The sequence below is a fragment of the Lingula anatina genome, chromosome 7 (genome assembly GCF_051362555.1).
Source record: "Lingula anatina isolate TDL-2025a chromosome 7, LinAna3.0, whole genome shotgun sequence".
Taxonomy (NCBI): Eukaryota; Metazoa; Brachiopoda; class Lingulata; order Lingulida; family Lingulidae; genus Lingula; species Lingula anatina.
The window spans coordinates 7,355,872-7,369,618 of record NC_141773.1 but is presented as its reverse complement, the minus strand read 5'-3'; the positions used below and the strand labels follow the sequence as shown (position 1 = coordinate 7,369,618).

General features: G+C 37.8%; 1 protein-coding gene across 2 annotated transcripts; it reads left to right on the top strand.

Annotated features, from left to right (window-relative positions):
- Positions 1-13,691, top strand: LOC106155189 (homeobox protein PKNOX2). 2 transcript variants are annotated; one of them, XM_087017418.1, is made up of 10 exons: positions 1-93; positions 2,889-3,084; positions 6,242-6,331; positions 6,761-6,932; positions 7,292-7,666; positions 7,981-8,089; positions 8,502-8,644; positions 9,277-9,353; positions 9,755-10,005; positions 10,559-13,691. In XM_087017418.1, the coding sequence occupies exons 2-10, from the start codon at positions 2,921-2,923 to the stop codon at positions 10,810-10,812; spliced, it is 1,635 nt and encodes a 544-aa protein (XP_086873544.1). In that variant the 5' UTR covers positions 1-93; positions 2,889-2,920; the 3' UTR covers positions 10,813-13,691. The 2 variants fall into 2 exon arrangements, with proteins under 2 accessions (XP_086873544.1, XP_086873545.1); XM_087017419.1 differs by lacking the exon at positions 1-93 and adding an exon at positions 1,617-1,968.
- The last annotated feature ends 56 nt before the right edge of the window (positions 13,692-13,747 follow it).

Here is a 13,747-nt window from a genome sequence, read left to right as displayed (position 1 = left end):
CGTCATCTTTCAGGTCACGTGATCAAGAACGGGGTGGGTCAAGACATAATTGACGTCCGCCATTTTGACGCAGATTGACAGTGTCTATTTCAGGTAAGGTTGTCACTCATAGGACAGCTATGACCATAAAGAATTACACAGACAACTTATTTACATTTCACGATAATTGGGCAATCGGGGCGGTACCTTGTGATGTTGCAATTAGACCGTAGAATGAAAGATTATTGGGTCATGTGTTCGTTGATTGAATGGAGGAGGTGCGAGATTTCGGAGGGATTTAGGTTTGATGTGTGAACAAAGAGTGACGGATGGTTATTCAGCGTGCCATTCAGAGGGATCGACTGCTGTTCATATTGGCCGTGTGGGCTCGCTTATGAGTGAAATTCACAACATACGGTCGATTTGGTTGGCCAGGAAATGCTTTCCACACTGGAAATAGTTTCTTTGTTCTTTATATTTATCATACTGATAAATGATTGCAATAAATTTGTAGATTTGAGATACATGTTCCAGCACAACGTATGATAATGCGTTTTTCATAAATATTTTAGTAATGTAACACATGTGGTTGCTTATATACTAGCACTTAAATGCTTGTAAGTGTGTGCTATGAAAACGTTACTGTTTTACTTAAACGTTACTTTAAATTGGACTCCGACTAATCACGTTGTTTGCGTTTTGCCTTCGTTGTTAATGTTAACTGCAAGATAAAAAAAAAGTGTATGTGACTCGTCTATTATGTTTAGGTCGTAATCATAATTAAGAACAGGCTATAGTTACGCCAAACGTCGTGCATAGGTTTTACAATCCATTAGGTCTACGATATTATTGCAAACAATATATGTTCAGCAGCAGAAAATTACGAGTCCTGTTATGTACACATTTCACATTTCCTACAAAAGCTAAACAAAAACAAAGCCCTGCATGTTCTCGACATGCTGTTAGTAACATATTACATAGCAGCCGTCAGAAATGTAGAACAGCCCGTTTATACATTTATTTTTCATCTAGGCCAAACCCCTTTGATTAGAGGGTGGGCCCGCAGCCTGTGAGTGACTTGGCCACTGATATGATGACAAAGGGCTCTACGTAGCACGTGCTTTACTGCCATATCACGGGGACTTCCCGTTGACCTTACGTGTGGGGCGTTTTGTTCCGTATCTTGCTGCTATTAAGTTGTTCATATACCGTTTTTTTATCTTTGTTTTCATATATTTGATATTAAGTTTATGTGATAGATACTGCTGTTGTTGATAATAGTTATTTTCATCGGTTGTAGTATGCAGAGAGTACGGCAACTGAGATAGTGGCCAACGTGCTTATAAACGAATATTTGCTTTGGGAATAAAGGTTTGGGTAATGACAGTAATTTTTCATAAAATATAGGAATATCTTCATGTATTTGTTTGTTGAGTTTTATTGAAACCAGACTTAGATTGACTAATTATTACGTGATTAATATGAAAATGTTTTTATTTTCTTTTTTCCTGAGAGTTGTAAAATAAAGATATAAACAGTCGTGACTGCTCGGTTTGCCCCAAGTTTTCGTAAGTTTCTTAGTGTGGCTGACTGCATGCAGTTCAACTTGTTAGATGTGTGTATAAAATCATGAATTTATAAAAATAAAGCTTGATTAAATCATAGTAGATCAGTGACGCTCATTTAAAAATGCCATCACAGTAACATGATTATCTGTTCTATGACCTATTCACGCTATATATACTGGTACATTTCTTTGATGGTTCATGCAGTTATTGTAGGCATTATCCGGTGCATCGAGGCACATATTAAGAAAGGTCGGGTCATATTCCATATATGGGTGTTGTTGCCATGGTGCTGGATGTCATGTGATCTAGATATATTGAGCTTTTATTCACTAGATGTCAGTCAAGTAAGATTACGGCAGGTCATATTGATCGTGTGCTGCAAGGAATAAATAATACCATGGCTCCTCCCTCCATAATAAAAGTAGGTATTACTGATCAAGACAAGGGACATTTGTTCTTGTATTACATTACTGTGATTGATAGGTAGGACGCATGGAAGGGGAATGGTGTGGTTTTTCACAAATAAAGGGGCCAAAAAGGGATGTGTTTTTTAAAGAAATGTTTTTTTCCTTTTGTTTATTTTTGAAAATGGATTTAATTGGAGTTTTGAATTGATGATATAAATTTGTCATTTTTATTTACACTTGATATTGTGTTGCACTGTTATAAAAGACTGGTCCCATGTTGTTATTTTGAAGCAGAAAGTATAAATTATACCGGTTTTTATCAAGATATGTGAAGCTTTTGGAATGCAACACCCTAGCTTAAAATATTGAAAATACAGGAGGTATTTTTGTGGTTTATTTAATATTTTTTAGCAGTTACGACCATGTCATGTCATGTTAATGTGATTTGATAACATACATTCTGACAATTTCACTTAGCGGATATAAATGTGATGTTTTGGCAGAGATAGTAATTTTATTTAATTTGTTTATAAGGAAGAGGGTGTGCCATTTTATACATTTGTAGATAAAAAAAAGGAATGGCTAAGAAAAGTCGGGAAGGTCTTGTGTCAGAATATAGTCTCTTTAATTTGAAGCAAACATGGTAAGATCACTGGATTGAAAACTAAATGGTCAGAGATCAAGTTGAGATTTTCTGTTTTTATGTGGAACTTTGTGGTACTGTTGGTCTTTTATTTATTTTTCTATTTTTATTTTTTCAAAAATTTCAGGTGGGGTATTAATACCTAGCTGGGACAAGATTTCACTAGTAATTGCTATTTCCAAAAGGCTTCATGATATAATATGTACCTTGCTATTATATGAATATAACCATGCCATGTAACATTTTGAAACTGAAGAATGAATAGATAATGCACATTGATTTCCTTTCCAGTTATGGCCCAGGTGGAGGTCCCTTGCCCTTAAATGATGGCCATGTCCCACCCCGCGGGTGTGGTCCCCATCCTGGCCACCCAGGGGATTCCAGTGACAGGGTACCCTGGGGTTCACCTGGTCCCAGCAGATCATGTGGCTCATGTCAGTACAGCAGCAGCAGTGGCCCAGGCACAGGGAGAGGCGGCTGCTCACAGGTGGGACTTTCTTGTGGTAAACAGCAATTGGTGCAAGGAAAAAACTTTTCATCCTACTGGTCCTTCTATAGGCCACCTTAATGATTAGTTTACCTGACTAATGCCTGAACAGTGGATGTTTAACTGAATAAATTTACATGATTTTGGTGGAACAGCTCCAATTTTACTGATGTGTGTTTTGGGGTCAGTGGTTATGTTCCTCACGGACTGAACGAAGCATAATTACTAGTAAGGTGTATGTGAAAACAGTACAATGGGCAATATGTTTAAAAGTTTGTCATTTTTGTTTTATGAACATTTGAAGGTTAACATGCTCAAAGGTTTACTGGTTAATAATTCAATCTAAAGTGCACGTATGTTTTAAAAATGAGATGGCAGATATGAGCTTTTTCTACAGGATCATGGTATTCAGAACTGTTTTAATTCATCCGATGGGACCTAAGGCAGCCCTGGACTCCCAGCTGATGAAGTATTTTCTGTGTTGCTAAATCTCCAGAAAGTTTTTTTATGTCTGATAATGTTAGACATAAACGGTCACCTGCTCACTGAGATTTCAGTTGCCCTCAAACATTCAGACCTCACCATTAATTACCAGTAAATCTCTGAACAAGCCCAAAGTTTAAGTTGTCAAACAGCAACTGCAATTTCAAGGAATGTAACCTGCTGGAAGAATTTTTTGTATATATATATATATATATATATATATATATATATGGGTCAAAACACGGTAACGGTGCCATGGGTGTCAAAATTTTTTTTGTTTCATTGAAATTTAAAATTTTTACATTTTTGTAGAAAACAAATCAAATTTTCAGATAATGTAAGTTTCATTGATATACTCCCAGTACTTTTTCTGTGAGCCACTGGGAAACAAAAAGGAAAAAAAAATTGTCTCTGACGGGACACATGGTCATATTGGCCTGAGTCAGATATTAGGTTGTTTTTTCAAGTTTATATCAACCAAATATGTTAAACTAATCAGAAGTAATAGTTCAACATAGAAAACTGCCACATATCACTTATTTTGAGTAAAAAATTATTTAGCACTAGGAGTGGTGTGTCCCGTCAGAGACATTTGACTTCGAAAAGTTTTCATATTTTCTACATCTGGTAGGTTGTATAAATGAAACTTAAAATCCTCTTTTAAATAATGATAAGTAATGATTATAGCTAAAAATTACAAAATTAAAACAATTGACAGTGAATTTATTGCCACATTTTATCATTGTCTCTGACGGGACATTTTCTGTCTCTGATGGGACATTTTCTGACAGATGTGAAACACAAGGTTTTACATCTTCAATTGAATCATTTTCAAGTGTTCTGGTGTGTTACATTTCTTGTTTTTCTTTTGCAACTGATCATTACTGGGTAATTCATTAACTATTACTGATTATTAGCTAGGTTGACTGTCAGTGATTAGGTGTTGACATGTGCCGTCAAAGATCATGTCAGAGCACTAGAACTGTGAGCAGGTCATTCTGTTCACTGCATGTGCATGATTTAGAACAGAGTCTGAAGGAGACCTCCAGCTCCAACCATATGTTGTGGTATCTGATGATCTGCACCATAACAAACAGTCTGTCTTCACTTGTAATAAGGCCATTCTCAAAGACCTCCAACACCAGCAATCATTCAGCAAAGTCCATTACTGGTCAGACGGAGCCGGAACCCCCAGTCAATTCAAAAGTTGGTTTTTACTGTCTAAACATGGTACTATCATGAAACAGATTTTGGTATGGAAGCGCAGTGGTACTTTTTATACCACTGCCCATGGCAAAGAACCAGTGGATGGGATCGTAGGGGAAATGAAACATCAGGTTTGGAGAGCAGTGCTCCAGAGAAAAATGGTTGTATATACACCTTATCAATTCTATTTGGCTGGCTAAGAATGCCCCAATGTCAACATAATGTACCTGTCTGCAGCAGATATTGTAGCAGCTACCACACCCATCAGCAGTCGCTGGGAAAACTGTCCATCTGTTCCAGGAATTCAACACTTCCAACAGCTTCAGCCCCAGCCCTAGCCCCGTGGACATGTTCTTGTGTCAACCAATTCTTTGTACCAGCAACCCTCTTAATATGCTAAACTTATTCATATGACTGGGGACTTTGATTTGCCTGCACATCCGCACTATGACAATGTCAGTCAAGGCACAGCTCAGTCTCACCAGGGAGATTTTGTCATTGCGGAGTTTGCTGCCAGGAAAGGAGTAAAACAGTTCTTAGGTTAGGTCACCCATGACACTGAAGATGGCGAAGTGGAAGTCAGTTCTGGGAAAAGAAACTGTGTTCCCTGCCACAGAAAACAAAGCATGGATTCCCATAAAAGATGCAAAGGAAGTCCTTCCAATGCCTAGCATAGACACTCGTGGACTTTACTTGTTTCCATCACCTGTTAATGTGACTGGTTGAAAAAAATCTCTAAAGTGCAGAAAAGATATGTGTTCTAAGACTAATTGAAAAACAGAATTTATCATGTGAACTATCATGGAAAATGTTGATTGATATTGAGAAATAGGAGTAATGGACAGTGGATTACGTGAAAATTATACTGTGCCTTATCGCTGTGTCATGATAATTAATTAATATTCTAAACATATTGCATCTGGTGATTTTTCTAATGTACAGAAATGCTATTTTGCAATAACCATCAAGTAAGATTCATTAGATACAAAAATGTGGCTTTTTAAACCTCTTTTCTAAGATTTTTCAATAGTGCCCAAAGGTGTCCCATCAGAGACAGTGACTTTTTACACTTAACAGCCCATGCTGCCAAGGAAAGTAAACAAAACTGGCCTGTTTGTGCATTAATTGCTTCCCAAGACTTGTACCTTGCAATATGTATCACAAAAGTCTTGATTAAATGAAATTTCAAAGAGAATTTTGCATTGGAGTTTTAGTAAAAAAATACAGGGGTCAAAAATGTCCCGTCAGAGACAGACCTTTAAGTGATTGTCATTCCCACATTAATTTCAGTACAAATTAGCTGCTTGTTTTACATAATCCTTTATGGTCCAGCTAAATAAAAATGTAATTAAAAGTAACCATGTGGATCGTTTACCAACTGTAATTTTTAAAATTGTCTCTAAAATGTCCCGTCAGAGACATTTCAAATACCGTGTTTTGACCCATATATGGTTCTATATGTTTTCAGTGTGGCCCAGTTCACAGGTCAGGCCATTACATCAGTACAACTCCAAGAGGCTGAAGCTGCCTTAGAGAATGACAAGAAGGCCATCTATAAGTAAGTTCTGAAACTAAAGCAGCTGTGTGTTGAGTTCATATTGTTAGATGAACATTCAAAAGCATGAATACTTTGATACATTATAAATTGTATTTAAAATATCAACATGTACATCTGAATATAAAAATATAATAGATATGTCAGGAGCTCCACAGTAATCGCTCCTGTCCCTGTGACATTTACTCAGTAGTTGGAATGGAAAATGATAAGAAATGTAGTTTCATTCTGTAACATAGTATATGTACAGTACATACAAAGGATGTGAAAATAAAATGCAAAACATTTGTCAATCTATAGAATCATTTAACTTCTAAACACTAAAAGCCAAGACCTAACAGTTTTAATAATGCTACATTTTCTGTCATTTCGTCTTCTGCCCCATGCTACATGAAATTGTGAAGAATTTATGTGCTATTTTCCTCCTTCCAGGCACCCCCTTTTCCCCCTGTTAGCCTTGTTATTTGAGAAGTGTGAGAAGGCCACCCAGACCCCAGAGTGCCCCACGGCGGACGGCTTCAATGTGGACATCCAGGCCTTTGTCCAGCAGCAGGAGAGGGACAACAAGCCATTCTTCAGTGATGACTCCGAGCTAGATAACCTGGTCAGTGTGTGTGTGTGTGTGTGTGTGTGTGTGTGAGAGAGAGAGAGAGAGAGAGAGAGAGAGAGAGAGAGAGAGAGAGAATGTGAGTGAGAGGGAAAAAGTGTTTGTCCTTGTTTAGGAGAGAATAGGAGTGTGTGTGTTTTATTTTGCTGATATAGAGGTGATAAATGCCTGTTTTAAGTTTAAAGAAGTAATTATATGTATCTCAGTTCTGTAAAACAATTTTCTTTCATTGAATTGTGCCTATAACATAGCAGCAGACTATTGATTAAGCACCTGTGTATAATTTTTTTCAGAGTCTAAATATTACTGCTTAATTATATATTATAAAACCTCTTTCATATCTTTTTTACTTCCAGATGGTGAAATCTATACAAGTGTTAAGGATTCATCTACTGGAACTTGAAAAAGTAAATGAACTGTGCAAGGATTTCTGTAACAGATACATCGCCTGCCTGAAAGGAAAACTCCAGAGTGAAAACATACTAAGGACAGAGAGTTCCAGTGGGGATAGTTTAGATGATAGTTTTGACTCCCCCCACCAGGGGCTCTCTCAGGGTAGCCCTGGGGTGTCATCTGGGGTTACCACAGTAGGGGGGAGCACAGTTGTGCTACAGAATGCTGGAGGTGTCCAGCAAGCCGCGGTGGCTCTAAACCCGGGACAGATTGTGTCTGGAGGAACCGTGTACCAGATGGTGCAGACACCACAGGGAATTGTGGCACAGCCGATACAGGTGAGGGTGCCCTTGTGGGTTTACACACACACACACACACATGCACACACACACAAACACACACACACAAATGTAATCACATGCACACATATGCATACACACACACACACACACAAAGGCACACAAACAATCTAGCTTGAAAGCACAAATGCAGAGTCTGACATGCATGCCAAAAAGTACACATACAAACAAGTTTTGAGTCTGTTCATGTACTTTAAGGTTTACAGTAGTCTTCTTGACAGAGCTATTCATTTCTGCTATGGCTTTGAAGCAGTCGAGCTAGCTTAATTTGACATGAGAACCTTTTGTTTCAGATCCAGACAGCAGTGCAGCCACAGGTGGCCTCAGTGATACACGGCAGCACACCACTGTCACAGATAGGTGTCCCCACCGTCAGTACTCCAGTGTCACGCACACAAACAGGTACAGTACTGACACTAGTGTCATGCACATAAACTAGTATCGACGCCAGAAGCCAAATTTACATATCAAAATCTGTCCCTAAACTATTAAACCAAAATTTTAGTCTAACTTAACCTTAGATAAATCATAAGCTATTTTCTGAAATATGTCTGATATTTTATTATAACTCATGATTGTATACTGAAGTAGAATGGATCTAAATGTATACAGAATTGGGATATTTCCAACTAAAAGCACACTTCTCATTTTTTGGGAGCCCCGTAGACCTCGTGCCCTATTTTCCAGATTTTTCACTAAATGGCAGTCTCATACCTGTGTATACCATTCTCCTGGATCCTCATTAACAGTGAACTGTAATCATCTGGAATTTTTTTGCATGTTCTGAAATATTGATTTTAATCTTTATTTCCAGTAACTAGTCCCCACCCTTCCACGCCTTCCATGCCCTTGTCTCCGTCCGAAGATGAAGATTCAGCCAAGAAAAAGGCCAAGAGAGGCGTGCTGCCAAAACAGGCCACACAAGTGATGAAGTCTTGGCTGTTTCAGCATATAGTGGTTAGTCTGTGTCTAAGTGTTTTTAGCCCCCTGGCCCTGGTTTCACAAAAAAAAAAAAAAAAAAAAAAGTCGGGTTTACTGGCTGGGAACTTATTACCAAGGTTACATGGTCACATGGGCACAACTTACCCAATCAGGTGCAATGTAACAGCAGTTTCACTGGAATCCTAGTCAACTAAGCCAAGGAACTAACCACCAGACTTAAGCCCCAAAGTGGGTCTAAACTTTAAGACCAAAAATGTAGTCTTAAAGAAGAATTTCATCAGCTCTGTAATGTTATAAGAATAAAATAACCTTTCTTAGATCAGCTTAATACTGAAACAGTTTACCTCAATATTTCGATGTCTAACTGGACATCTTAATCAGAAAATGAGGCTGATTCCAGTTTTTTAAAAAGCCAAGAAATTTATCTGATTGTTAATGCTGTATCAAGTACGTCTCATATACCGTCCCTGCAGAGGTTATGTTAAAAGTCTCCACTATTTAAGTATGTAATATAAGGAACATGAATAATATTATGCTTCAAAATGTATCTGTTAAGTCCCCTCCACAACATACAGGTTCAGTTTTGTATTGCATACTCTCATGATTGCTATTTAGTTTCATGTGCAAATTGCTTTGTTATCTTTTAGCATCCATATCCCACTGAAGATGAAAAAAGGCAGATAGCAGGACAAACAAATCTCACTTTACTGCAAGTTAATAACTGGTGAGTGGACTTAGGATGATAATGGAGATTGAGAAGAAAATTCAGTAATTATTTCTTTAATATAATAATTGAAGCAGGAGATAAACCTGCTTGGACCATATTGCCTTCTGAATTCGTCTGGATTCATTTATTGGCATAATGCGATCATATATACTGAGTATTTATATATATACATACGCATTCACGCACGCACACACATATATATATATATATATATATATATATATATATATATATATATATATATATATATATATATATATTTTTTTTTTTTTTTTTTGATGGGGGAAGGGGATGCCTGCTGTAAGTAAATCCTTTAAATTTCAAGTATGGTTGTTTTACTGTTTGTGAAATTTAATTTTCACTTCTGTATATGGCTTGTTTTGGTGCTTTGTTCATAGGTTTATCAATGCCAGAAGACGGATACTTCAACCCATGTTGGATGCCTCCAACCCAGAGGGTAGCAAAGCCAAGAAAAACAAGCCTCAGAACAACCGCCCTGTCCAGCGGTTCTGGCCAGATAGCATAGCAAATCTTCAGCCTCAACCACAGCAAGTGTCCTCATTACAACAACAGCAACAACAACAACAGCAGCAGACCAGTACTGGGAGCACAGCTGGTCCAACCCCGGGTACCATCACGGTCGTACCTTGTAAGTGGGAACTCTGACCTCCACATAGCTAAATATATCTAGGACTGGGTTCCCATAAACCTGTTTTGTACTAGCAGGATTGTTCTAACTCTGAGGGGATACTCGCTAAATTGCATTCAGTTTAAGCGGCCTAACTGGCTGTTATGACCTAGGGACCATTCCCATACCCTTTTGTACCAGCAGGATTGATCTGTCTCCAAGGGGTTTCTTGCTAAATTGTTTTTAGTTTAAGCGTGCACTAAAGTCAGTTACCCCTCTAGCAGCTTCAGTGGGCATGGGTAAAGAAAATAAAAACACTCTCCAGCCAATTTCTGCTTAAAATTGGCCAGATGCTTATTAAAAATTTTTGACTGGTTATTTTAGAAAGCTTTTTCCTTTTGAAAAATGTGAGTTATCTGTGCTATTCTGAAACTTACTTTTTGTATTTATTGGGTTTTTTTTCCCCATCATAGTATCCTTATAATGCAGAGTGGTTTCTGTGTTGATGGAATTTTATGTGTCCTGGTCTTAATACAACATATCACTTGCAGTAACAGCCTCTTTCACATTTCAGACTTCTCATCAGACGGTCAGCTCATCAGCACCCAGGCAGTCACTCTGGAAGCTCTGCAGACCTCAGCGTTACAGACGTCTCACGTGAACCCCATGTTAAGTGAGGCACAGCCTACGGGTGCCAACAGCCCCACTCTCATGGTCCAGAACGGGGAACAGGACGAGAAAGACAATGAGGAGGAAGGGGCGTTACAGAGTAGCGACCTGGGAATGGAGAATAGTGACGATGATTCAGACTTGGTCGGGGATGACTGAGGAGGAAAATGAAGTTGGGGGAAAAAGATATGGGTGATACCTGGTTATAGTAAATACCTGAAAAACCAGAGAATCATACAAGACATGTTGGATGTAGTCTTGGAAGACTTTTATATGGATGGCTGTGATTTGAAAAGATAAGATCTTCAATGAAGATGATTTTGTGCCTTTGAAAGATTTGGAAGGTAGATAATAGTGCTCAGTGTTCATTGGGACCTAGTGGGTCATCTAAAGGCTTTCTTGAGGAGGTGACCAAGTAAGGAAGAATTATTTGGTATCTGGCTTTAGTGCCTATGAACCTAAGAACTAGAATTCTTTAGTAAGTGGAAGAGGAAGAAAATTGTACTGAGACAAAGATTTTCATGTGTTGTATACTAGGTCATCTTGCCTATGGACAGAATTGGAGAAGGAATATTGTAAAGCAAATATTATATACTGGGTTGTAAAATCATGTGATACACTGTGCAAGGATCATGTTGTATGACGGTAATCTGCATCTGTGAAATATTTCCTGGAAATTTTAACAAAATCACCTGGATGTCATCGGTACCTCGGATCCCACCACATCAGTCTATGCAATGTATAGTGTTTGTATGAAAGAAGTGGATGAATCAAAAAAGACCCACTGCTACATGTAGATTTGTGTCACAGCACACGTTAGAATTGTGACATTGAGAGTTGCAGTGTACAAATATATTTAGAGGTAGAAAAACTGTAAATTATATATATACATATAGACCTGTTTTAGTTCTTTATTGCTGGTCATCTTCCAGCTTAAAACCATCACAATGGTGCTCAGCAGAAAGTTTGTAAACTAGCTTAAGATGAATATGGCCGCATTCACAACGGCATACTAACTAGTCAGGGGATCGAATATGGCTGACCCACTTGAATACTTGTTGCATAATCCCCGCAGGGAATATATACAGTGTCTATTAGGGGATAAGGGGTTTTTAGGGTGGTCGCTGTATTTGATCTGCGAACTAGTTAGTCTGCTGTTGTGAATGCGACCTATGTTCCAACCACTATACACTGTGTATCCAAAGAAGACCAGCTGTACTGAATAGATTACCAAAGGCAACTATAACCAGTCTCACGTCAAAGCTTCAAACTTCGTAGGTGCTACAAGTCTCAACTTAATTTAACACTGTGTTTTAGAAGTAAAAATAATATGGAGACACATCTGTTGGTGCATGGTTGAATGAATTGTGAATCGGAGGGTTTATGCTAAAAACTCAGAGGAAATCATTATTTGATATGCGAAATGGGGTGGTCACAATTTTATAATCTTTTTTTAACTACATGGTGGATTATAAAGTGAGGGGATTGATTTTTGTTTGTTTAATCAGTTATAGGGTGTATTGAGGCCCTTAGTGAAAAAGGGAGCTTTTGTATTCTTAATTATGTAATAGTACTTTGCAATGTTTTAAGTTTTGATATTTTGGTAAACAAGCTGATCATACATTATTAGACTGGGATGGAGAAATTTATTTTGCCGGTTGGCAGTGAAAGACAAGCCTGCTATGTAACTACAATGGTATGAAAAGGGGATTAATTTTCAGGTTAAAAATATAATGGACAAAAATATATAAATGGCCTAAGGCTTAACATTTTGTAAAATGTTTGAAGCGCAATGGGGTCTCCCTGCAGAAGGTGTGATGGCACAAACTGTTTTAGTGTTAATTAGGCTGGATATCGAGTAGAACTATTTTGTTAGCAGTTATTACTTAAAGATTTCTCAGTTTACCATCATCTCATCTGTACCAGATTGTTGAGTCACAGGCGGAATTTCTGTTAGACCTTGCTGTAATCCTACAATATGGGCTAGGTGGGATAGATCCCAGGCTCATTGATCAGTATTATATAGACAGGGTGGGAAGATTGTGTCTGTATTGTTTATTTGTTTTGTGGTTTCAGAACACCATTTACTATGTTTACCGTTTTGATTTACAGCTCTTAAATCTCATTTTAAATCTTTTTTTTTTCATGTGAAAATGTAACTTGTGTAGCCTGTTTGCATGATGTAGATTTTAGAGTAATTTATTGCATTTATACCAAACCAGTTTATGTTAATAGCACTAATGTCTTTTCATACCAGATAGGTTTCCCTTTCAAAAATTCCAAAACAGCTTATAGGTGAGACTCAAGAGCTGCACCCCTGAGTTTCAGAGGTCACTTTTCTTCTGTCAGCATGCTGTGGACACCAGACACAACACAGGCATGCTGATAGCAGGAGTGCATTTCCAGGGGCGTCTGAAACTCGGGGTGATGAGCTGATGACAGGGTCAAACCTTGAGCATTTAACCAGTCAACTAAGAACGCATTCAAAACAGTGGTCCAACAGAACTGGGCTCCGTATCTCGAAAGGTTCGCTATGTTGGGCACATGCGTTAGTGTCTCGATTCCGTAACCGATTCTATTTCGAGATACGGGGCCATGAAATCGAGACGCACTTGCACGTGCGCAAGTGTCTCAATTCCATTAATGATCTGTTAGTCCATTGTTGTGAATGGAACCTTATAGAAATGGTCAAAATAAAAAAAGGGAAATGAGTTGTGATAGGGAGTATAGCATTGAAAGCCTTAATGTGGTATAACAAACTATCATTAAATACCATTTTTATGAGGCCTTGTGTATTGAAGTAGTGGTAGGTAGTAGTTAAATATTATGCTGAGGCAATCTTCCAGGGGGGCAGCATATTGGTCTGTATATTATCCAGTGCTTGTGGGGCATTTGTTTTTTTTTTTTTTTTTTTTTTGAAGAGCTGTTATAGAGATATTTTTTCATATAAAAGAAATATAAAATGTTTTATACCATCCTTTTACTTGAAAGAAAAAAGGACACTTCAATAAATGCATTAATTAAAACCTTTTCAAAATGTTGTGTTACTATCTTGTTTTTTAATGGTACATGGTGATTGTAATTTGGACAAGTG